The 24,457-nt window shown below is 54.9% G+C and overlaps 8 protein-coding genes across 8 annotated transcripts; 4 read left to right on the forward strand and 4 right to left on the reverse strand.

The window, feature by feature from the left end:
- Window positions 1-87: 87 nt before the first annotated feature.
- NCS54_01123900 (Dipeptidase) lies at window positions 88-1,823 on the reverse strand (the record flags this gene model as incomplete). Its single annotated transcript, XM_053156520.1, has 4 exons — window positions 1,439-1,823; window positions 1,140-1,352; window positions 719-1,091; window positions 88-664 (listed from the first exon to the last, which is right to left on the reverse strand). The coding sequence occupies exons 1-4, from the start codon at window positions 1,740-1,742 to the stop codon at window positions 88-90; spliced, it is 1,467 nt and encodes a 488-aa protein (XP_053012495.1). The 5' UTR covers window positions 1,743-1,823.
- Window positions 1,824-2,855: 1,032 nt separating this feature from the next.
- On the forward strand, window positions 2,856-4,201 carry NCS54_01124000 (Tyrosine--tRNA ligase; the record flags this gene model as incomplete). The annotated part of the gene is made up of 4 exons (XM_053156521.1): window positions 2,856-3,473; window positions 3,527-3,593; window positions 3,645-3,880; window positions 3,935-4,201. 4 exons carry the CDS (start codon window positions 2,856-2,858, stop codon window positions 4,199-4,201), a joined length of 1,188 nt encoding a protein of 395 aa, XP_053012496.1.
- Window positions 4,202-4,574: 373 nt separating this feature from the next.
- NCS54_01124100 (Apple domain-containing protein) lies at window positions 4,575-5,414 on the reverse strand (the record flags this gene model as incomplete). The annotated part of the gene is made up of 1 exon (XM_053156522.1): window positions 4,575-5,414. One exon carries the CDS (start codon window positions 5,412-5,414, stop codon window positions 4,575-4,577), a length of 840 nt encoding a protein of 279 aa, XP_053012497.1.
- A 1,656-nt stretch (window positions 5,415-7,070) lies between these two features.
- On the forward strand, window positions 7,071-8,183 carry NCS54_01124200 (F-box domain-containing protein; the record flags this gene model as incomplete). The annotated part of the gene is made up of 1 exon (XM_053156523.1): window positions 7,071-8,183. The coding sequence occupies one exon, from the start codon at window positions 7,071-7,073 to the stop codon at window positions 8,181-8,183; it is 1,113 nt and encodes a 370-aa protein (XP_053012498.1).
- A 1,914-nt stretch (window positions 8,184-10,097) lies between these two features.
- NCS54_01124300 (Hypothetical protein) lies at window positions 10,098-12,815 on the forward strand (the record flags this gene model as incomplete). The annotated part of the gene is made up of 3 exons (XM_053156524.1): window positions 10,098-10,415; window positions 10,465-11,923; window positions 11,977-12,815. 3 exons carry the CDS (start codon window positions 10,098-10,100, stop codon window positions 12,813-12,815), a joined length of 2,616 nt encoding a protein of 871 aa, XP_053012499.1.
- Window positions 12,816-13,495: 680 nt separating this feature from the next.
- NCS54_01124400 (AP-3 complex subunit delta) lies at window positions 13,496-17,055 on the reverse strand (the record flags this gene model as incomplete). The annotated part of the gene is made up of 7 exons (XM_053156525.1): window positions 13,496-15,603; window positions 15,657-15,885; window positions 15,939-16,322; window positions 16,384-16,580; window positions 16,647-16,765; window positions 16,817-16,827; window positions 16,981-17,055. The coding sequence occupies 7 exons, from the start codon at window positions 17,053-17,055 to the stop codon at window positions 13,496-13,498; spliced, it is 3,123 nt and encodes a 1,040-aa protein (XP_053012500.1).
- Window positions 17,056-17,437: 382 nt separating this feature from the next.
- Window positions 17,438-18,091, forward strand: NCS54_01124500 (Polyketide-cyc domain-containing protein; the record flags this gene model as incomplete). The annotated part of the gene is made up of 1 exon (XM_053156526.1): window positions 17,438-18,091. One exon carries the CDS (start codon window positions 17,438-17,440, stop codon window positions 18,089-18,091), a length of 654 nt encoding a protein of 217 aa, XP_053012501.1.
- A 698-nt stretch (window positions 18,092-18,789) lies between these two features.
- Window positions 18,790-21,824, reverse strand: NCS54_01124600 (Hypothetical protein; the record flags this gene model as incomplete). Its single annotated transcript, XM_053156527.1, has 3 exons — window positions 18,790-18,805; window positions 18,862-21,612; window positions 21,820-21,824. 3 exons carry the CDS (start codon window positions 21,822-21,824, stop codon window positions 18,790-18,792), a joined length of 2,772 nt encoding a protein of 923 aa, XP_053012502.1.
- Window positions 21,825-24,457: the final 2,633 nt, after the last annotated feature.

Below are 24,457 nucleotides of genomic sequence, written 5' to 3' on the forward strand. Positions count from 1 at the left end.
CTCCTTGCTGTACAAGACTTGTATATACAGTGTACGATCAGATGAAATGAGACCCTAAATCGCCATGTTTTGGGCGCTACAAGTACTCTACACTGTCTCAAAAGTAGCCTCGAGCACGTTTGAAAACCTCAGTTCGGGCAGGACATCCTCCAGAGGCAGTTCTCCGTTGGACTGCAGGCAAGCAGCGACCTCGTCCACTTCCTTCCACACTCGCAAGAGATTACCACCGACAACCTTGGAAGCATCGACATTGCTGACACCCAGCTTCAGAAGCTCAGCGATAAGATCGGGATACTTGGTCACGTCCTCCAGACCCCGGGGCACGCTCGGGATGCCATCAAAGTCAGTACCGATGCCGACGTGATCGAAGCCAATGAGGTTTCCGATATAGAAGATGTGCTGAGCTGCGTGTTCAATGGTTGAGTTCTGAGGGAAGAAGTTGGGCAGTCCATTGGGGTTGTCGCTCTCGACGCAGGAAATGAAATCAGGGGCAATGTTGACCATGACAAGGGAGTTGCGCTTCTTGACGAGTTCAAGGACGTTGTCCTTGACGTTACGTGGATGAGGGCAGATACTCCATGCAGAGCTGTGGGAGAAGATCACAGGGGCTTCGGAACCAGCCCAGTCATCGCCGTTGCCCAGAACATCCAGCATTGTATCCTCACTAGCAGTGACTAATTAGAATAGCACTTATGATTTCGGAAAAGGGTAAACCAACCTGACGTGGGAGATGTCCACAATCATGCCGATACGGTTCATCTCGTGAATAAGACGGCGTCCCAGAGGACTCACACCTCCCCACAAGGGCTCAGCCTTGCGTGTAGGGTTCTCCAGAATGGCGGCATCGGCGAACTTATTGTGGCAGTTGTGAGTCAAGGTGGCGTAGCGCACGCCGAGCTCATGAAACTTGCGAAGGTTGGCCGCCGAGTTGCCAATCTGATGCAAACCTTCGATGCCGAGGGGTGAGATCAGTTTACCCTGTTTGAAGGCCTCGTACGCATTGGAGCTGTCAACCTTCTGAGAGAAATGGTCAGGATAGGCTGCCTGCAGCCTTGTCATGACATCAATCTGGTCTAGGGTGAACTGAACGCCTATGAGACAATTAGCATTTAGGAATCAGCGTGGACAATCAAACTTACTGGAGGCGTAGTTCTCATCAGAAAAGTCGGAGCCGTTCTCTGGGCAAGGAGCGAAGAGACTCCAGAAGGCACCGCCACTCTGGCCCTGGCGAAGACGATGCAGGTCTACATGCCCAGGGAGGCCGCCTTCCACAAAGGGCTGAGTGAAGTTCTCCTCGTAGATGCGGTTACCATAGAAGTAGCGTATCAACATGGGAAAGTCGACATGCCCATCTGGACGGGTTTCTGTTAGCAACCACAATTCTCATCATGGATCTTTGCTTGGCGGGCGCTCGTAGCATTTGGTGTTTGTTCCTTACCAATCAATGGCGTAGTGGTGAGAATATGTCGAGCCCGCTCCTCAGGCGTTCTAAGGCCGTTACCATAGCGAGGAACTCCGCCGTAACGATTACTGACTGGCCGATGCAATAAACTGAGCCCAAGAAGTGCTAGGAAAATAGCCAGTATAGCTTTCCGCGGCGTCAACTTTGGTGTCGCAGGAGGCTCATGATGCTGATGGTTGTGAAGCTGCTGGAGCAATCCTCCCTTGACCGGCCTGCTCGGACCCCTTGTTCGAGATGGTCTTGTCTTGTTAAAAGGAAGGAGCGGTTCTTGCCGACCCATAATGAAGGTGAAAGAGTAAATGAAAATGAAGAAATACGCAAAGGATAGACGATAGTGGGAGATGAATGATATGGTAGATGGAGTTGTCGTGTGTTTAATCTGGAGTCTTGAACGATAATAGATACGAGACAGGGATGAGACGGAACACGCTGACAAATGTGTGCAACTCGATCCAAAGTCCGCCTTTACTGATGGCGATACTTGATATCACTCTTCAGCAGAGATAGATCTCGAAATATCGCTTGAGAATATGTGATCTTACTCCTAATAGCATAGGTTGCTCATACACGTTCTCTCGGAGGCTGGTTAAGACTGACGAGTTGGACTGCCTATCTCCACAGTGCAACTCGCCCTCTCGCACTTGCGGACTTTCAGAGGAGCCTCTCAGGGGTTGCCACCAGCCACCAGCCACCTTGCACAAAGTTTTGTGCACAGCCCGAGCTCCTTCCAAACGGAGCCGAAAACGGAGGGAATGGCCTAGGTAGCCATTGCCTGACGCTCACCGTTTTGGCGGAAATATCGAGTCTTCATTCCGACAGGGAGTCAGCTCATTTTGGCGGGGTACTGAAGGACACGGACGCGGTCAGACCTCCAGCCTCTTCCCCAAATTCTAAACCGACTGCGCAGTTCATCATGGCGGCTCTATCAATTGAAGCCACCAGCCACAGACAGTCATAGGGAGGCATGGAGAGCAGTGGATCGATGGCCAATTCAGCCACAGGCTATGAGGATTATGATGAGAATTACCTAAGAAGACTTGAATAAGAGCGAAAAATCATCATGAGAACATGTAATAATTTTAAAAGACTCCTATACTCCGTAATAGTATTTATATTTCCTTAGGTAGGTATTTGTTGATCCTTCGAGGAGGACATGCTGATGGCCTCGTCCCACCACCCTCACCGTTTGGTGGCGGAAAAACTGAGCCTCCATTCCGGCGGGGAGTCCGATTCACTGCACCTTCAGGTTTTGGCGGGGTACCAATGTACCTGCCCACCTCGACTAGGTGTGCGTGAGTCAAACGGCAGGAGCAGCAGGCGCAACACCATTAAAAGCCCTTCTCGGCCTACAATTCTTTCTCCCTCCAACATCAACCCGACTGCGCAGTGAATCATGACGGCCCTATCGATCGAAGAGAGGCTCGGCCTCATCCGAGAGAACCTCGCCGAGGTCCTCAACCCCGAGATCATCGAGTCCATCATGGCTGAGGGACGGCACCCCAAGATCTACTGGGGCACCGCTACCACTGGTCGACCTCACTGCGGCTACCTCGTGCCCGCCATGAAGATCGCCCAGTTTCTTGCCGCCGGCTGCGATGTGACCATCCTCCTTGCCGACGTCCACGGCTTCCTCGACAACCTCAAGGCCCCGCTCGAGCTCGTTGCACAGCGCGCCAACTACTACCGATTCGTCATCACCTCTATGCTCAAGGCTGTTGGTGTCCCTATCGACAAGCTGCGATTCGTCCTCGGCAGCTCTTACCAGACTAGCTCGGATTACACCATGGACGTCTACAAGCTGACCGCACTCGTGTCGGAGCATGACGCCAAGAAGGCGGGTGCCGAGGTCGTGAAGCAGACTTCTAATGCTCCTCTGAGCGGTCTCATCTACCCCATTCTGCAGGTGCTGGACGAGCAGTACCTGGATTGTGATGCTCAATTCGGTGGCGTTGACCAGCGGAAGCTGTTTACAGCGGCTAAGGAGTGGCTGCCCAAACTCGGATACCGACAGGTGAGTGTTGATTCTGAGCTTGGATTCTGGACATATGCTAACAATTGTTGCAGCGAGCGCATCTTCTCAACCCCATGGTCGCTGGTCTGAACGGCAACAAGATGAGTTCAAGTGATGAGAGTGCGTGACTCACTGTGACTTGAGTTGAAGCTTCCAACTAACTTTTCGCAGACAGCAAGATCGATCTTCTGGATTCCCCCGAAGCCGTGGCTAAGAAGATTCGGAAAGCGGAGTGCGTCCCTAAGGTGGTCGAAGGCAACGGCGTGCTGGCCCTCGTGGAGTACGTTCTGCTCCCAGGTTCGGGTCTGAAGCATGGTGTGCGGGAGGTCAAGTTTGAGAGGCGCGACGCCGAGCCCCTGGTCTACACCAGCATCAAGCAGATACAGGAGGACTACGAGAACGATGTGGTACGGTTTGACCACGCCCACTTGTTGAACATGTTACTAACCACGCTCTTATAGTTGACACCCCAGATGCTCAAGGCCACCGTAACTCAGGGTCTTATCGATATCATGACGCCCATCCAGGCCGATTTCCAGGCATCTGAAGAATGGCAGGAGGTGACGTTGAAGGCGTACCCCCCACCAGCTAAGAAGGAGAAGAAGGTGAAGAACAGAGGCACCCGGTTCCCTGGAGCCAAGGGAGGAGCCGATGCCCTGCAGGATGGAGTGACAAAAAAGGTTGAGGAGCTGTCTGTGGCCGACGGCGCTCAGCCCAACGGTGCGTGAGAGGGTTAATGTCAAAAGAAAAAAGAAAAAAAGGGGATACGATTGTTACACGGGAAACGGTCAGGACTCAAGCGTGTTTATCCGGGCTCATGGTCTTTGTTCAGCGGACCCCATAGACTCATTCGACGCCCCAAAAGCGAGATAGATGAGACATGAAGAACGAGGCCTCGAAATACCATTTGAAACGAGATATGTAAAACTAAGATACTACACTATGAGATTACTGATTAGTACACGGTTATCTCCACCAAAGACTATTTTCCAACCCCCCCCCTTTCTTTGAACAAGTTGTAATGTAAGAGGCTCCAACGCCAGTGGGTATACAGTCACGATATCAACTCTCCATGCAGACTCCTTCCAGCAACCGTGGATGTTACTCGAAACAGCAAGCTTCGTAGACAGCGTACCAAGAGTTCGGGTCCTCGTTCAACTCGAGCGTAGCCGGCGAAGCATCGTACAGCTCACATTGGTTAGTGTCGGCGATGTGTCCAATGGTGACACAATTGTCATTCTCCTTGCACTGGGTCTTGCAAGTCTCCAAGTCAGTATCCCGCTGAAGATCGAGGAGGTGACTGGAGCTGTTTTCGCCGAGGTAGCCGGTCTTTCCGCAGACGAGGTTGGCCGCGGGAGGGCAGCTAGAGCCAGAGGTTTGGCTGGGCGCAGCGGATGTTGTGGTCGAGGCGGCAGATGTGCGGGTCTCGAGGGTGGTGGTGGTCTGGGTGGTTGACTCGTCGGCGGTGGTAGAGGAGGGGGCAGTTGTAGAAGAGGTTGTAGAGGGAGCAGTTGTAGTCTCCTCAGCCGAGGTGGAAATGGTTTCAACCTTAGAAGTGGTGGATGTTGTGCCAATTGCCGTGGAAGAGGTCGTCTCGACTGCTGTGGTCGAGGTTGTCTCGGACTCGCTTGAACCATGAGCTCCTACATCTGTTGTAGTCTCGGACACGGTGACTGAGTTGCTGGTAATGGACGCGGACTGAGTTGTCTTGGTCTCAGAGGCTTCGGTGATGGACGTGGTTCCAGTGGTCTTGGTCTCGGAGTTGCTGGAGACGCCGGGGTAACTTCCAGAGGTTGTGGTAGAAGGCTGAGCAGATGTCGTCGTGACAACTTCAGCAGTTGAGACGGAGCTGGAGCTTCCATGGGGCCTGCATGGGCCAGCATGGGCTCCAATGGCAAGTCCGGCCACAATGGCGGTGATGAGGGTGTTGACTGAAGGCATGGTGAGTGAGTGAAAGAAGGTAGTCAAGAAAAGATGGTATCAGAATGGAGATGAAGTCAATGATTGGAGATGAGTCTTCAAACAACAAAAACGAGTGAACTGAAGGCTCTCTAAATAGCAAATCACAACAAACCATCATGCATCCCTCGAGGGCGGCAGGCTCCTTTATAAGGGGGCCAAGGGCCGCCCTCAACATTGGATATTTCCCGCCCTCATCCGAACTCCTCATGTTGGCCGCGCCCTGACCTGGCCCCTTGGCAACAAACAAATCAAGAATGGGCCCATATTCAGGGCCAAAAACAGCAGCGGGAACTAATTGGCGCCTTTGTTCCTGAATGTCTTGAAAGAAACAAAAAAGAGTCCACATGGGTGTGTGGGGATGCAGGTGAAGCTCTTGGCCGCCGTTCCGAGCAGCCAATGACGGCTGGTGTTTCGAGGGAGCTGAGTCGACGATTGGGCGTTTAGGGCGACGGTACGATTCGATGTGACCAGGGCACGTTTTGTTGGTGATGCAGGGAAACTCGTATCAGCAACTGAAGATGCGGTGGACTAATCTCTCAAAGGGAAAAGTGCAATTGCCATTTCATCTGTGCGTTGCATGAGTTGGTCGTTGAGATGAGATGATGGGGGAGGCTCTCGGTTCGATAACCGAGCGTGAAACATGGTGAGGACAGCACAGTCGACTCTTGTTAGATGCTATGGCTCTGTTGTAGCTGAATTTGATTAAACAGGATAAAGATAATTTGATGTAAAACACCCAACTTTGAAAAGTACATTTTTATTTTGGTTTATCTTTACTGATGCAGTGCAGAGGCAGGCCCTCAACATCGCCGACAGCTGGCCGCCTTGGCCACAATCATGGATCCATACTCACCGAAGAGTTATTTCCGCCGAGACCGTTCACTTGATACGGAGAATTCTCTTTGGCTGCTGATTGTCAGGTCCCACCTCACTTGCTTAAAAAGGCTCCATGAGCCTGCGGCCGGGTGGCGGTGGCTTCAGCGCAACTGAAGCTTACACCCAAGCTTCAATGACACAACAACTCCAAGTCAATGAGGTTTTCAGCCACAATAGTAACGCCGTGATGGCCTCAACAAAGCTTGTTCTGAGATCCATGACTACCTTTCTCGTGGATCACAAGAGATAAAAGGCACCACCTTCATCCTCGTACAGAGGTAGTTAGTTGGTTCCACCGCACATTGGCAATCTTTTACACGATCCTGATAGCTCCACTTCGACGTCAAAGCAGAATGGCCCATGCACCCGTTCTTTCCGACCTCCCATCTGAACTGCTCCATCTCATCTTTGGACACTTCTGTCTGCATTGTCGTGGAGGTTTCAGGGAGCCTTACTGGGTCGAAAAGGACGCCGGACATGACCAGTCAGAAGCTTATCTGCGTGACCGACACACGCTCTTTTCACTTTGCCTGGTCTCGAGACGGATGAGAGATGTTGCGCAGCATGTCCTACACCATGAGTTCATCCTCGGATACGCCCACCTGCGAACGCGAGTGAAATATTCGTGGCGGGGACGATTGACGAGTTTCATTCGAACCGCCTCCACACGCACGACACGATCTTGCTGCCCTGGTCAAGACCGCCTTCTTCCACCCTTCGTTGCAAGAGGGCGTTGAGCGTGGCGATGCCTGGGTCGCCATGAGACACGCTGCGAATGCCTTGCAGGTCGACCTCGGCGAAGTCTGGAAGCGGAGAAATTTGGACGACAAGGAAAAGGCGTCGAGGGCGGACCACGAGCTTCGCCGGGCGCTCTTCTTCGGACCTCTCCACAGCATCAATCGAGTAACCCACCCCCGAGACCTAACTGTCCTGGTTCCTGAACTATTCGCAGTTCTACTTGCCTTGCTCCCCAATCTCAAGCACCTCGCCTTCAGCACAACCCCGACCACTTTCAGTGTCGGTGTTGGGATGGCCGATGTGCCACCGGCGGCAATGAGTGCCCTCGGTGTCACCAAGCTGCCTCTTCGGGTTCTTGAGGCGGGTTTCAAACCGAGATACCTTTCTAGAGTGACGCCGGATCTCGAATCCCTCACGTGTGGTCGCGTAGGTGGCCTCGAGGAATCTGGCTTTCCGCGTTTGAAGTCGCTCCGTATTAGAGGGACTCGTGTCAACAGACATAATTTGGGCCGGATCGTCGAGTCTTGCCCTGAGAGTCTTTCTTCGTTCACATACGAGGCATCTGGGTTTCTGGAAACAAGCATTGATTCTGGCTTGGATCATGTTGTGCAGCCTTCTGATGCCGTTACACATCTCAGCAAGTTTCACGACACACTCAAGTCGTTGCGTCTAGACTTACGGTTCCACACCCGCACGCCTCGCGATACCGAGATAGACAACTTACCTAACCTCGAAGACTTTACGGTTCTGGAAGACCTCTTCCTCGCCACCAGTGCGATATACAACTTCAACAACTTGGAACTGCCTCATGGGGACTCTCTCGTCGATATCCTCCCGCCGAACATCGTGTCGCTTACTCTCGCCAAGACATGGTGGCTGAGAGCTCAACGACTGAGGCTGGGTCGGCTCGGTCTTGCTGAACACAAGCGGTGTAACCCAGAGCGATTTCGCAAGCTGAAGTTTGTTCGATGCGATACGAGGGAAGTCTGTTTCGACAGCTCCGTCAAAGAGGCGTTCGGGGAGGTGGGCATTGATCTGGTGTATGAAGAGTTTCCGAGGCAAGACTTGAGCTATAATGACCGGGACGGAGGATACTTTCGACAGTCCGCATGGTGGGAGGGTGATGGACTATAGAAGCCCGGCCGACCTGACTGTGAGGTGGGCTCAGGGCCTTCTATGTCCTCGACACATGTGGTGGTCTAGTCATTGAAGTGATTCCATGGCTCGGGTCGTCAACAGATAATCTCGACATGAATGGTGGTTGGGCTGGCAATGTGGCTACGAATGGCTGCTGTGTTTGTTGTAAAGCTTGGCTTGAATGCCAAGCTTGAGATGTGTTCCCGCTGGGCTTCTCTGATCCCAATCGGGTCCTCATCGAGGCTTTTTCGTCTGCATTCTCTCGCTTCTCTAGAAACCATGTTGTTGATGACTTGGCGGTGGAGATGGCGAGGTTGACAAGGACAACCAACACCGGCCGCCCAGCCAACTTGCTTCCACGGGAGTCCAGCTCGGACTCAAGCGCTGAGTCAGATGGGATGGCAGCCACCAAAAATAGAGGCCCTCCAGCCATGGATAAGAACGAACCGAACTTTTACGCTTCCCCCCAGCCAGCGATGGACCCCTGGACAGTGGGCAGTTTCCCCAGTTGGGCACGACTCCCTGAAACAAGCCTCTAATATTAGCGCGCCGTCTGGTTACGAGGACAAGCAAAAGCCGTCAGGGGTTCACTCAAGCGCAGACGTAGACCCGACGGATGAAGGATGGAGCGGTTGGGATGGGTGCCCGCTTCGGTAGGCATTTTTCCTGGGAAAAGCCACTAATAAGCTACCCCCAGCCTGCCGGTCCAGTGAGAGAGAGGCCTCTGGGAGGGCTCCATGACAAGTGCCGTTTGTCTCCAGCCGCCGGCGGTTGTGCTACAACACCAAGAGATTGGCGACAGTGAGGGCGACAGGGGAAGCCTTTGGTGTGTCACTGGAGGGAGGGAGAGGAAGGGAGGTGCAATGAGTGTCGTCGACTATGACCCAGATATTAAATATTCGTTTCCCTTGTCGTATTCCATCTTGAAACTTGACACTTGGTCCCTTATTTTGTTGTTCCCCAGTGACAACCCATCCTGCATGGAGCTGATGCTGGCGCTGATGCTGATGCTGGCTGGTACTGTACATTCTGGGCTGGCTTGGTTCGTTCCTTCCACATTTGACGGCTGAACGTCTGCACCGTTTGCGAGCGACAAAAGACACGGCTTCCTTCCCAAAGCAGAACCTTCCATCTTATCTTCCAATCTTTCTCTTACACGCATCTTGACCTCTTCTTCATAGCATTCAATCTCCTCATCAACCTTTGCGTACGCGTACCTGTATTTCAAGCGCCGGAGTTGAGCGTCTCCATTCATCCCGTATCCGTGGTCCCTTGTTAATTAGTTCCGAAACGTCGTCATCAGCCAGGCCAGCCAGCCAGCCTCCTTCTCGGACTCCCTCCCTCGCTCGAGCTAGGCTAGACTCCCATCCGCGATCCAGGCCCCCCAGTTCTCAAACCGTCAGCCCAGTCAGCAGTGCGTCGTCGCCCTTCCCCCATTCAGCCTTGCTCGTCCACGCCGAGTCAGCCAAAGGGCAGAAAAAGTTCGACCCATAACTCTACTGGACGGGCTGGACTGGACTTTGGTCCCCCAATCCCTGGCGGCCGCACAAACAATCAACAGCAAAGCTCGCAGCCCCTGCATTCGGCAGCAGCCGTCTCACAAAACTAGTCCTGCACAAGATAGAGACACGCAGCAACTACCAAGACCACCACCACTGTCACTGCCACGAGACGTCAACACCAGCACCAGCTGACGATCCCAGCTGCCATTCCTCCCCCGCCATCATCACGACGACAATCCCCCCCCTCCCACACACGCTCACGTCGCCTGCGCTGTCATTCGTCCGCTCGCCAGCCCTCCACCGCCACAGCCTGCTCTCTTAATTCGCCTTCTCCCACCTCGACCACGACAGCGACTACGAGAACCGCAATCATCACAGCAGTCGAAGGGGCTGGATAAGGCAGGCCATCATGCCGGGGTTCGCTGATTCCTTCTGGTCGAGCGATTACGCTGCGGGACTCGGCGTCCTGTTCAGCAAGCTTCAGCAGGGCGTTCTCGAGAACAGACAGGTCCTCACCATCGCTCGCTTACGCGCCGAAGCCGAGGAAACTTATAGCTCACGCCTGAGCGAGATCACACCGTCTGCGGACAAGGTCACTGGTGGTTTCACTCGTGACGATGGTGCTACCGTTCGCAAGGTAAGTAGGAATGGCTTCACCTCACTTGTCCCTACCCGCTGGCTGGATCGTCGACGCGCCGCAGCCGGCTCCGTCAGCACCGTCTTCGCAGTAAGCGCAAATGCCTGAGCTATGCTGACTGACTGGCACACCGCCACAGGCCTTCGATGGCATGCGCAACGAGATGCAGGATGCTGCCCGCAACCATCATCGCATCGCCCAGAGCATTCGCGACCTCGTCGTCAACCCATTCTCTCGTTGGTGCGACGCCCACGAGGCTCGCATCCAGGATTCTCAGGATGAGCTACAAGTCCGCATCAAGGCTCACGATCGCCAAGCCGAGGCCGTCAAGAAGCTCCGATCGGTTTACTTCAACAAGTGCCGCTTAGTCGAGGACCTCGAGGAGGAAAACAAGCTCGCTTTCCAGGATCCCGAGAACAGCCCCAAGCAGAACCAGAACATCCCCGAGATCAAGGTTCAGCCCCACAAGGAAGAGGCGCCTGCCCATGAGGAGGAGGAGGAGGAGATACTCTACGAGATTGGCGACGATACTTATCAGCCCGAGCAGGTCAAGAAGATCCTCTCCCAGATGCTCTCGTCTATCAAGATGGGCGAGACCAAGGTCCCCATCCTGGGCACCTACCTCAACACTTCAGCCGGTTCCGATATCGTCGAGTACCTCCAGCGCAGCATGGGCAACATCAGCGTCGCCTATGCTGAGCGAATTGGTCAGGATCTGATTTCCAACGGCTTCCTCCGTCTTATTGGTAATGTCGGCAACAACTTTGCCAACAGCTCCAAGCTCTTTTATCAGTGGCGACCCAAGGCCTTCCAATTGGCGGGTGTTCCCGAGAAGAAGTCTATCAACCGCACTTTCTCCCTGGCCTCGACTGGCTCTGAGACGGCCGATTCCCCTGTTGTTGGCACCGTGAGCGAGTACCTGTCGGGCTGGAATGTCCTTAACAATTCGCACCCCAACGAGACCCCCAGCCAGCGCATGCAGCGCGAGGCCCGCGAAGCCGACGAGAAGTACCGTGCTGGTGTTCGCAGGCTTGACGAGCTGCGATGTGAGCTTGAGGAGGCCATCTTCCTCCACCTCAAGTTCCTCGAGCGCTGCGAGCTTGACCGTCTCAAGGCTGTCAAGACTGTCATCCTTGACTTCTCAGGAACCATTGGCAACGTCATTCCCAGCCTCCAGTCTACTGTAGACCAGATGATGCTCTTCCAGGAGACCATCCAGCCTGAGGGCGACCTACGGTATCTGCTCGAGACGTATCGCACCGGAAGCTTCGTCCCGAAGGTTGTGACGTACGAGAACTACTACAACAAGGTGGACGAGCAGACTTTCGGAATCGACCTCGAGGCGCGCGCAAGGGCCGACAAGAAGCGAGTGCCCATGATTGTCACGACTATTCTGACGTATCTGGATCACCATTATCCCGATTTGGAGGGTGACGAGGCTCGACGAGGTGTGTGGCTTGTCGAGGTTCCTCTGGCGCAGACACACAAACTCCGTGCCAAGGTCAATGACGGCAAGCCTGTTTCTCCTGGTGTCTTTGACGAGTTTGATATCCCTACCGTTGCTTCACTCCTCAAGGTCTATCTCCTGGAGCTTCCTGGTAAGTATTGGGTGTGCATAAGAGACTCTGTCTCGGAAACTGACCACAACCAGATTCAATCATCTCTTCTCATGTTTACGAGATTATTCGAACAATCTATTCGACTACTTCTACCGATACGGACGAGTCTTCCCGGATTGCGGCTCTCCAATCAACTCTTTCACAGCTCCGTCTCACTAACATTGCGACCCTTGATGCCTGCATGAACCACTTTACCCGTCTTATCGACCTGACGTCCGCGGATGAAACCTACGTCGCGTCTCTGGCAACCGCCCTGGCCCCCTGTATCCTGCGACCGCGAACCGAAACTTCTCTGACCCTGGAGGAGAAGCACGCATACCGACTAGTCCGGGATCTGTTTGCCCACAAGGACGCCATCTTTAGCGAACTCAAGCGCATGTCCATGGTTAGTCATTCTTCTTCTGTCAGCGGCAACCGGCCTCGAGCAATTAGTACCGACGAGAGCAACCGCAAGGCCCTTATGGAGGAGCGGAATAGGGCTCTGCTCGAAAAGGCCAACGCAACCCGAGGCCGTGACAGGAGCCCTGCTCCTAGCCCCCGCGGCCATCGTCGAGATCGCAGCACCGGAGGACCTGAGACCCGATTTCCGATTCAAACGAGCCCGACTTCGGCTACTGACCGGCAACGCAGCAGCCTCGGCAGCCTAAACATCATTAAGCGCCAGAGTCTTGAGGTTCCCGAGCCCGATGGATCTGCACCTGTTAACGGCGACGCGGACAAGGCGGACGGCGAGTCGGAGAAGCGCGACAGCATGGGACGGACACCGACCAAGTTTGTAGGTGGCAAGCGAATCCCCGTGGTGCCGTCTACCCCTCCTCAAGAACCGCCCGCCCGCGGCGTGCAGCTCGAGGATGCCCCTATGGAGGACTAGGTTGGAGTGGAACGGCTTGCCCGTGGTTGAGGCAGGGCCTCTCACCTGACAGGGCACACCATGGGAGATACCTGAGGAGTTGGGTTTTTGGGAATACAGCGGGACGAAAGGTGGACGGCCGGGGCTTGGGGATATGGGCCGAAAGAGACGGGAGACACGAGTATCATTGTCTGCCTGTCTGTTTTCATGCCCATGAAAGTCTGGCCGGGATAATCTATCTTGTCATGTGTATGTGTTAATGGAACATGAGCAAAAAAGAACAACCGGTGTACTTTTTGTCTTGTTGCTGCTTTTGGATGAGCTTGCTTTTCTTGTTTTGTCTTTATATTTATGCTGTATTGTATTCATGATATGGCGGAGATTCCCTATTCGTTAAGATTTGTTTCCGAGATATTCATTCGTTGGTGAGCTTGTGCTGGAGCTGATGTGATGGGTGGTGCTTCTATCATGACTGATGAGTGTATGGAGATTAGACATGACGAGAATGAATGAATGAATGAATGAATGAATGAATGAATGAATAGATGGAGTCTTTGATGGTCATCAGTTATTGTCTGTTCGGTTTTGTATTCCTCCTATGCTCCTGATCCCTTTATCTTATGCTACCTAGGTATACCAACCCCATAACAATGCTGTCTCATATCAATCAACACTTCCTCCCCATGTCATACCACCATCAGCTATTCCCCCTCTTGAATATCAACCACGCGCTTCTTCTTCTTTTTCTTCTTGGCCACGACGACTTCTCCCGATGCGGGAGACTCGACTCCCTGGACGCTACTATTGTCGCCGCCGGTCTGCTCCTCGATGGCTTCAGCGCGGGGGACCTTCTTCTTCTTCTTTGGCTTGACCTCTCCGGCCTCCTCGTCGCCCTTCTTGGCAACCTTCTTCTTCTTCTTCTTGACAACAGTGCCCTCGACATCAACACCCTGAGCGACCTGGATCCTCTCGTTGGCGCGCTGCATCTCGAGACGAAGCCTCTCAACCTCCTTCATAGCCTGTTGCATCTCAGCCTCCTCGCGCTGCTGCTGCTCATAGTCAAAGCCCGAGGACGGCTGGCCCTCGAGGCTGAAGGAGCCGATGCCGCTCGAGTCCACGCCCAGCAGACCCTGCTGCTTGAGCCTGCGTGACTTGGACTTTGCGACGGCGCTGTCCGAGTTGTTCTCCGAGACGTGGCCGCTGTCGCTTCCGCCGAGGGTCTCGTCTTGGGCGATGACCACCCTTTGACGAGGTCTTGGCTGGGGACGTTGGGGAGCGGCAGCCGGGGTTCCGAGCCGTTCAAGGTCCAGCTGCATTATAGGTATAGAGTCAATATCCAGATCGGGGCCGTTGCTGTTTTGGAGAATGTTGTGGATAGGAGTTGAAGTTCGGGGCGTATCGTTGCTGGGGATATAAAAGGGGTCGTCCTTGTTCCGCTCCTGGCGCTCTGCTTTTCTCCTCGCAACGATGTCGGCGTCGAGATAGCTGTCTTCGTCTGCTTGCTGGTAGGAACCCACATAATCGTCCACAGGCTCGGCTATCCTGCTGATGGCTGGGGCAGAAGAGTCGATGCTGGTTGGTGGTGGCTTCTGATGGTAGTATACCTCAAACTCGTCCGAGTCGTCCGCAACAAGAGTAACAGAGTCGGCATCTGCTAGCAGTTTGGCCAGGTTTGGATGAAGAGGTTCATCCAAGTCAAGATCTCGAGGAACTGGGACATTGTACTGTGCATCCTTGGCCACCGAGTTGAGCTCCCAGCCGTTGAATAGTGAAGGAATCGCCTGGGTGAGCAACAACGGAGGATCCTGCTCAACTTCATCGGTCGAAGCAGGCTGACTTGAAGCCGCCTCAGCCGTAAGCTTCAGCAGTTCCGTAAACTCGACAGCTCGCTCCTGGACCTCAAGACTAGGGTGCAACGCCAGTGGCTCAAAGACATGAATAATGCGAGCCATGAGGAGTGACACCCTAGACTTCCTCTCTGCCGTCCATGGCTCCATCTCGTCTCCCACTATGGTAGCAAAGACTTTCGTAACGGCTTGGAGAGTAGTGGTCAAGACTTCAGGGGTGGTTGTCCGAGGGATGAGCTGAAGAAGGCCGTTCAACCCCTCGTCAGGTACAGCCAGTTGTGAGGCGTATTCACCCATAATCCAGGTCACTGATTTCAATGCCCCAGAGGTAATGTTATAGCCCGGTGGTGTGTCGCTGTTGAGCTGGTTGAGGATAATCTCTGCTGCTCGCACCGCAGTTGACCTCATCACTCGAACCTTTACAGCGACGTTCCGCAGCTCATCTCCAATCTTTTCTGATACGTTCGCACGCGCTCTCTCTGCCGGGCCCAGGTCTTCATCGTCAACCTTGCGAGAAGCTGGCGCCATGCGGACAAGTTGCGTAAGAACGTCGATGTACCAGTCGAAATCCAACACGCTCGAGTAGTTGTCCTTTGCACACATTGCCAGAATTCTTCCAATAACGTCTATTCGGTAGTCGTCAGGAAGGGGTGCTTGGGCTTCGGACTTGGGCTGTGCAGATTCTGAGTATTCGTCATCCGAGTAGTTCGGATCGTTTGGAGGCGTTCCTGGCTGAGACACCTCCCGAGCCGGCATGGATAACTTGAGCTGCTTCATCAGCCTGCTCACGATAGACATTAAGTTGTCGCCTGTAACCATGCCCTGCACAAGGTCAAGCGCCTGTATTCGGATGGTGATGTCCGGACTGTCGATACACTCCAGAATCACATCCTCCTGCTGTGATACAAGATAAGGATGCGTAGTAACGATCTTGTTGAATGCCAAGAGCGCAACGTATTTGACTAGTGCCTCGTCAGTCGTCATCTAGTGTCAGTATAGCAACATATCGACTTACGGTTAGGATCACCATCAATCATTATCATGCCTCGCAGCTTATTGACACAGAGGGTTGCAATCTCATCAGTTCCAGAGACGTCATCTCCGCTACCGAGAATACCGCCCTGGATGATGCCGTTGATACACTCGTAGAGTAATGACATTGCTGGTGTTGTCCTGATTATGTTGGTGAGAGGGGGTAGTAGCTTTCTCACGAGTCGAGGCTCCAAGGGCGTCAAGGTCGCAAACTAAACAACTAGTTAGTATCCAGACACAATATAAAGTTTACAAAGCTGCTTACAAGCTTGATGAGTTTGATGGCCATCCAGTTATTACCACCATCTACCAACAGCTCAAATAGTCGAGGCGCAAGGGGAAGAAAGTCGTTTGGTCTTCGCCAGCCAAGCTCGCAAACCACATTGACAATAGCAGCTGTAACGCTCGGGTCCTCGTCCGGGTCCATAAGCCGCTCCTTGATCTTGGGCCAGGCCGCGCGTAGAGCTTCAGGGTACACGAGGGCAAGTCGGTACAGCGTAACGAGCGTCTTCTTTCGAATATTTGAATGACTGTGGCTCAAGCGCGGTAGCAAATCCTGCAGTGTCGAGAGCGCCAGCGAAGGCGTGATGACGTGGGGGAGGGTCGCGATCGGTAGGGAGATGACGGTCGGTGTAGTCGAGCCAAGGTCCTACAAGAGCACCAGTTAGCTACAAGCATAACGCGGAGGTCATGGTGCTTCTATAGCTGACCTTCTTCAACAGATTCGTAGCCAGCATCAGAACTTCAGTATCAGGACGAAAGCTCTGGACAGCTCCCAGGTATCCCACGCGCTTGAGCTGGTACTTGGGCGACGACATGACCTCGAGCACGTGGAACGACGCCCACGACATGTCGTGCCCGACCATCTCGAGATATATGAGCTTCAGAAGCGCCGTCGCCTTGAGATCTGATGTTCACACACACGCGTCAGCGATCCATAAGTCATCCCCAACTCATCAAGTCAAACACGCACCCATATCCTGACTGCGAACTTCGGCGCGGCACTCCTTGAGGCTCTTTTGGATATACTCCTTCTCATTGCCCTTGTGGTTCCGGAGCCCCCGGATGAGGTCATAGAGCGACTTTTCAAACCTGCGCAGCGTCAGCGCGAGTTCTTGTTCGATACCTGAAGCTATCTCCTACATCTTGGGAAGCTTGCCCCGCGGGCGTGGGGCCGACCGTCAGCGAGTGTGTGCTCGTGTAGGGGATCGGTCACGGTCTTTCAGGGGCTTCGCGAGGATTCGATCGAGCGGCGCATTTCGTATGGCGGCTGTTAGTAAGGAGTCGTCTGTTTGCGGGAGGCGCACAAACTCAAGGTTGCGTCGCCTGTGAGGTTTTCGGTCTTGGGAGTTATTGAGACAGATTGGCGAACCTAAGCCCATGACGGAATCACCGCCCTCGACTCGGCGACAAGGACGGCCCGAGCGTTTAACGCCCAGAGGTCGGGTCGGCAGGTGCGCAGTTCAGGCATCTACAGGGGTCTAACCCCCTGTGGCTTTAGTTCTGTCATCCGCTAAGCACTCAACTTTACAGGCGCCTCGGTACCTGCCCATCAGTGGGGCTGTACGCCTCCGATAGTGGCGGAAACCTTTACAACTTTCTATCAACTTGAGTTGAGCAGAGCCTCAACACCATCACCACTTTCCATCCTCTGTCGACTTCATTTCGGTCCTAGGGATTGATCCACGACACCAAGACCATGAAATTGCTACGACCGTAACGATATACGATTAAAGACTCTGCCCCACCACCTCAGAAATCCCAATGGCCCTCCGCCTCCTCCCTCCCCGAGCCGTCGTCGCACGCTCGACTTGTACAATCTCCAACATCACGAGCCTCACTTCAGCCTCAACACCACGAATAGCCTCCCTCCGCCGCTCCTTCATCTCCTTCCCATCCTCCGAGCCTCAGCGACTCACTGCCACCCGCACCCTCCCATACCCCTCCGAACCCCTCTACGACCTCATCTCCGACGTCGACTCGTACTCGTCCTTCGTCCCGTACTGCTCGAAGTCCCGCGTCACCCGCTGGTCCGATCCGGACTCCGAAACCGGCCGCCGCTATCCCACACTTGCGGACCTGCACGTCGGCTGGGGCGGTTTCGACGAGGTCTTTACAAGCCGGCTGCGCTGTGTCCCCGGCCGGTCGGTAGAGGCCATTAGCGGGGACGCGACCCCCGGTGGCTCGGGTCCCGATGCGTCGGCTGTCTTCCGGAGCTTGGTGACGCGCTGGTCCGTGAGGCCGATTGCGGGACCGCCGACACCGCGCACTGAGGTGCATCTCAACATCGATTTCCAGTTTACAAACCCTCTCTACGGCGCTGTGAGCGCGGCCGTGTCTGACAAGGTCGCTGCTCTAATGATAGAAGCGTTCGAGAAACGAGCTCGTCAGAAGTTGGGGTCACAACGGAAGCTTTAAAATCACATATTCGAAAAAGCCCAGGTAGACAGTGCTTGCGCTCTCATCCATAGATAGAACATTAGAAGCCGCCTTACATCATAGATTTGCCAAGGAACAAGTTCCACTTAGACGGCAAACATTCTCTCGGTCAAGCAATCCCATTCAACTCAATGTCTCAGTTAAAACTCATAATAAACATATTTCTGCGTACTCCATTCATTCTACATGACAACGTGTCTAGGACGGCTCTGTCTATCCAACATGCTCGTCCACCATCCAACAAAAACAGAAAAGCGTCATCTTTGCGCCGATGCCCGGACTTGAAACCATCTTGGCGCAGCGATGCACCATAGACGCGGTCCGGGTCCCCAACATTGGATCGTATTCCATTCCCCCAGTATCATTTGCTTGAACCCATTCATCATCATACTCCGATCCACATGCGTATAGGACGATTCGTGACGCCGTCGACATATGAGTGACGCTACCCATGAGTTGGAAAACGACCCAAATTCCACTGCTTCATATTTTTGAAAAGCAAAAACAACAACAAAAATCAATCCAAAATCAAAAACCAAGCCGGTCATAAAAAAGGGGGGGATCAAAAAAGCAAGCCGGCAGGTAGCGCCGATGAGGTATCTGGTAAGAAGAAAAGCTGGGTTGTAAAAAAACCAAATTCCACACATTATCGTCTCACGATGCCGCATTCGAGCACCTTATTTCTTGCTCGACCTAGACAGCGGTTAGCATCCCTTGCTAGATTCCATCAGTTGGTGTCTGTTACTCACTTCTTCTTTTGGGGCTTGCCGAACATGAAGCCAGCAAAGGCCGAGTGGTTGGCAGGCTTCTTGTGCTTAGAGGGCTTGGCAGGGGCGGCAGGAGGAGGTCCGACATTGACAATGTTGGGAACGGGGCCGGGTCGGGCGCCTGCTCCGGGCCATCCTGGGGGAGGGCGGAATCCTCCAGGGATACCACCAGCGGGGACACCACCGGGCATGCCGCCAGGAGGCATGCCACCAGGAGGTCGAACACCACCGGGCATCATCGGGACGCGTCCGTGGGGAGGCATGGGCGGGTGACCATGGCGACCAGGGGGCATCTTAACCCCCGGAGGAGGCACCTTGTCCATTGGCCACATTGTCATGGTGATGAGCGAGTCGGGCTGAATGACCTTTTCCCACACAGAGGGAAGGATAATCTCGCCATCTGGGCCAATGAGATCGTAATGGCCGTCCATAACGTGAGGTCCCAGAACGTCGACCTGGACGAACGCTTGCTTGATGAGGTCCTCCATGCCCTGCCACGTTTGGCAGAGATGGAACGGAAGGGTGAACTTTCGGCCGACAGCGTCCTTGAATCGAATCGGGGCCTGCTCGGCAGACTTCTTTGACTCTTCGAGGCTCGCCTTGGTTTCCTCCTCAATCTTCTTCTTGAGCTCCTCCGCGGCCTTAGCAGCCGCCTCTTCAGCCTCGGCCTTAGCAGCCGCCGCCTTCTTCTCCTCTTCAATCTTGGCAAGGGCCTCGGCCTCAGCCTTGGCTCGAGTCTCCTCCTCAAACTTCTTGAGCTTCTCGGCCTCCGCAGCAGCGGCGGCGGCGGCAGCAGCCTTGGCCTCAGCCTCAGCTCTCATCAGACGCTCAGCTTCCTCCTGCGCCTTCTTCAGAGCGGCGGCCTTCGCCTCAGCCTCCTCCTTCAGCGCCTTCTCGAAACGGACTCGAGCAAGCTCTTCGGCCTGTGCGCGTTCCTCCTCTTCCTTCTTTCTCCTCTCCTCAGCTGCCCTCAACTCGGCTTCAAACTTCAATCGGGCCTCCTTCTCAGCCCGGACACGCTCTTCAGCTTCCCTCTTTCCTCGCTCTTCAGCCGCCTTCAGTTCAGCCTCGTACTTGAGTCGGGCTTCTTCCGCGGCTCTCTCGCGAGCCTCAGCCTCTGCCTTTCTTTGCTCTTCGGCAGCCTTGGCAGCGGCCTCCAACTTCCTCTTAGCTTCTTCTTCGGCCTGGGCACGAGCTTCCGCCTCCGCCTTGCGCTGCTCAGCAGCGGCCTTCATCTCGGCTTCATACTTCTCTCGAGCCTCTCTCTCGGCCTCAGCACGGGCCGCGGCTTCAGCCTTGCGTTGCTCCTCGGCAGCCTTGGCAGCAGCTTCGAACTTGATCCTGGCATCCTCCTCAGCCTTGGCGCGAGCCTCTGCCTCTGCCTTTCGTTGTGCCTCAGCGGCCTTAGCAGCAGCCTCGAACTTTAGCCTGGCCTCTTCTTCAGCCTTAGCGCGTGCCTCGGCCTCAGCTTGTCGACGCATCTCAGCTGCCTTCATCTCAGCTTCGAACCGGAGTCGAGCCTTCTCCTCGGCTGCAGCCATAGCCTCGGCGTGTTTTCGAGCTCGCTCCTCCTCGGCCTTTCGTTCAGCCTCCATCCTCTCACGAGCGGCCTTTTCAGCTTCGATTCTGGCCTTTTCGATCTCCTTCTTGGCCTCTTCTTGAGCAATTCTCATATCCTCCATTCGGCGATGGAAGGCCTCCTCAGCCTCCTTGCGGATCTGAGCCTCGACCTCCTTTTGCTTATCTGCAGCCTTTTGTTTCTCCTCCATGGCCTTGAAGGCAGCAATTTCAGCCTCAAGGCGAATCTTTTCCGGGTCTTCCTTTGGAGGTGCTGGTGTGGATGGCTTGGCAGCGACCTCAGTAGGCGGGGGAGGGGGTGGATTCAGATGCATTTGCATGTGGGAGCCCATGCCGTATTGGTGAGGCTGCATTGCTCCGTAGAACCCAGGTGGCTGTTGTTGCTGCTGTCCCTGGTAGGGCATCATGTCATACATGCCCCTTCCCTCGCCGCCATAGGGGTCGTATGGGTTGTTCGGGTCATACCCGAAAGGGACCATCTGGCTATTGGCGGGATAGCCCATATAAGGACCAACATGGTTCTGGAAGCCAGCTTGGCCCCGGCCAAAGAACTGGCCTGGTCCGGGCCGGCCCGGGGCCGTAGGGTGCGGGAAGCCGCCACGGCCGTAGGCCGGGCCATAACGAGGGTCGTCCAGGGTGGCGGTTTTTGGCGGTCGATCGCGCCGCGACGGTCGACGATAAGACTGCTGCTGCGGCTGCGGTTCCTCTTCGAACCCGTAATCCTGTGGAGGAGGGGGCTGATGGGGCTGCAAAGCCTGGTGAGGAGTCAATTGTTGGCGGGGAGGGAGTTGATGCTGCTGTGGAGGAAGCTGGTGTTGCGGCGGGAACTGGTGCTGCGTCGAATATGGGTGCTGTGGTGGGTATTGTTGCCCAAATTGGCCTGCTGCTGGAAGTTGATGCTGGCGCTGCTGCGGCAATCGTTGAGGGCGGCCGTAGTGCTGCTCGTGGTCGCTCGTAGAAGCTGAGTCGGCAGGACCAAGGTCGTCGTCGTCGTCCTCGCTGTAGTAGTCCTCCTCCTCTGATTCCGTGTAGTCTTGGCTTGTGTCGGCAGAGGAGTCGTCCTCCTCAGTGTTGTAGGACTGAGTCTGAGAAGAGGAAGTATCACCACCGTGTGGACCGGTTGGAGCTCTCGAAGACGGGGCACGCTTGATGAGCCTATTCGCAAACTTGTGGTGAGTGGACTGGGTAGAGTTTCAAAGGAAGAGGAAGTGGTGGTGAGCGTGCGCAAAGGTAAACAAAGGCAAAGGGGCGCAGTGGAGGCAACCCGAGGGGTGGATGTGGGAGAAACAAGAGGGAGGGGAAGGGGGAGGAATGCAGGCGGAGGGTGAGATAGAGGAGGGTGAGCGAGGGAGGGGGACTCACGGCATGGCAGCGAACTAATGGGATACCCTCTGCCCACGACGATCCACGAGAGAAAGCCGGAGCAAAGGCGCTGCCGTCTGAGGTAGGAAAGGTAAAATAGGCAGCGAGCACAAGCAAACGCTCAGCTGATAGGATAAGGACAATGGCTAGCGGCCCCCAACGTAACAGAGAGTACACAGGGAAAAACGGAGGACGAAGTTGTCACGGCAGTAGAGAAAAACAGGACGGCAAGTGCTGGTGCGAGGGTCGTGGCGAGGAGGAATTGGACTTGCGCGACCGGAGAGAGGGGTTGTTCGATTGGGCGGATGCGCCACTAGAGATGACGAGGGCGTGACAGGCGGATGGTCGGCTGGTCACGAAAGCAGTGAGACGGGGAAAATGCCTGTTTGCAAGAGATGGTGCGGAGTCGATAAAAACAAGGACTAGCGACGGTGCCTTGTGGTTGCTGACGGAGGAGGGTACCAAAGTTGCTGGACTGCACTGACTGCAGAGAGTAGGCGTGAAGGTCAGGCGCAAAGAGGTGTGGGCGGGTGGATTCAGGCGGCGGCGGTTGCGAAGGATGGGTAGAGGTTTTTGGAGGGATGGACGGCAGAAAATCGATCGGCGGTGAGGGGGTCCAGATCGTTTACTTATGGGTCACTCGACAGGACTGGTCCGCGCTGCCAACCATGCAGCTGAAACAAATCGAGCCTGTCTTCGGGTCGAAACGGCGGGTGCGCTGTGACTGCAGTGGTTGAGGAAGCCGGCGGGTTGAGCGTTCGTAACGGCCAAGCAGCGGGTGGTTGCCGACGTTTCGAAGCAAACGACAGTGGAGGGGCGGTTGTGTTGCAACGGCGAGAGTGCAGAGGCGGTGGGCGTGCAAATCTAGGCGTGTGTGTATGTATGCGCGCGCGGGCTCTCCAGGAAACCGAAATCTCGGTCACAGGCAGACTTCGTGGATGGGAGCAAAAAGGTTATCCTAAACTGGGAACACATCAGACAGTCAGCAAAGTTGGCGACGACGTTTGGACAGTTGAAGGTCGGTCCAAGCCATCATCCCGGTAAGCTAGCATCCCCTCCCTTGCATGAGTACCGAACAACGACATGGTGGCGCGAAACCCTTTCTGCGAACCCGGCTCCGAGGATTGGAAGGACGACATGACAAGAATGGCCTTGACACGATGCTGTGCAGTAAAGCATCTATCGACTGGCAGCAGCGCTCCCCGACGTTGGCGTTGGCGTCCTCATCCCAGGCCATGTCCATGCCCATGCCCAACAAGACTTGCCATGTGCTTCTCGGCTGGGTTTGCTGGGCACCAAAGCACGGTTCTTGTCAGCCGCCCGGGACCGGGACACCCTGGTTCGTCGCCCTGTCGATGGAGTCAATGGGGGACCCTGTCCAAGCGTGTTCGCTAGCGCTCGTCGGGCTGGAGCTGGCGCGCAGATGCTGGACTGGCCAGCGACTGGTCCACCAACCCTTGAAGTGTCCGGCTCTGGAGTCGATGCCCTTGAAAATCTTGGCTCTCCCGGGCTCTGACCCAGGCATCCGCTGCCCAGTCGTGCCTGTCAACAGGCTCTCTCCGCCCTGTGGTGCGCCCGCGTTTCGCATGGCGGTGGGTTGGTGGTAGGGCGTCAAAGATCGTGGATGCCAATGCCCAACGCTGGTGGGGGCCAAAAACCAGGGAGCCTCAAACAAAGCCCGATGGCTCATGGAAGAAGCTAGAATTGGCGCTGGAGCATTGATAGTGGCAGAGACGACAGCAGGACGGAGGTAGCATCCGCTCCGACAGCGGGAACTCAGATGGATACGGGAATGAATGCCTTGGGAGAAGCCGTAGGCGCAGCGCCCATGGCCTGGATGTCATGCAGACATTTGACCTGCTGCCGAGTCCGCCGCCGCCGCATGTTTGCGTGGTCGTTCGGTCGCTCGGTCGCTCGCTTGATTCGAAGCCGCCAGATGGGATCACATGGACCATCATCTTGTTGGAGTTGAGCCCACCCCAGACGCACCCGAGACACAAGATTCATGCGAAGGGAATGGATGGAAGCTTGACGAGACAGGGAGACAACGACGAGTACACAGCCAAAGAGGTTGTCACATACCGTAGAGTTTCAGGTGCTGGCAGCCCCTGCGGTTGAGCTGGACCGTATTGCGAGACTCTGTATCTGACGAAATCTTGTGGGAGAGTCGTCGTCTTGTGTAGGAAGGTTTTGTTTGTTGTTGTGGTTGGTTTTGTGTGAGTCGGCAGTGGACAACACCCGGGCAAGCTCCCTTAGCGGCGATTTGGGGAATGGACCTAAGGTGTGGTGGGGTGGGGTAGTTGCCCAAGCGCCCAAGTGCAAGTGCAGGTCAGAGCCAAGGATGGCCTCGGTTTGTTGGCGCAGGTCAAAGGTCACTAGAAATGCAAAAACACAGCCTAACTACCTAGGGCATGAGAAAACATGGGCTTTTGGCTGGTTGGATGGGAGACAATGGCAGCGTGCACACAAGGAATTGTTACGGAGGGGGAGGCGGAAATGAGGAGAAGAGGGGAGGGAAAGAAGAGAAAAGAAGAAAAAGAAAGAAGCATCAGGAAATAAGAAAAACGACAAGAGGTAAAAAAAAAAAAAAAAAAAAAAAAAAAAAGTAAAAAGGCGGCCCGGGCTCCAAGACGAGAGG

This window comes from Fusarium falciforme, chromosome 9 (genome assembly GCF_026873545.1).
Source record: "Fusarium falciforme chromosome 9, complete sequence".
Taxonomy (NCBI): domain Eukaryota; kingdom Fungi; phylum Ascomycota; class Sordariomycetes; order Hypocreales; family Nectriaceae; genus Fusarium; species Fusarium falciforme.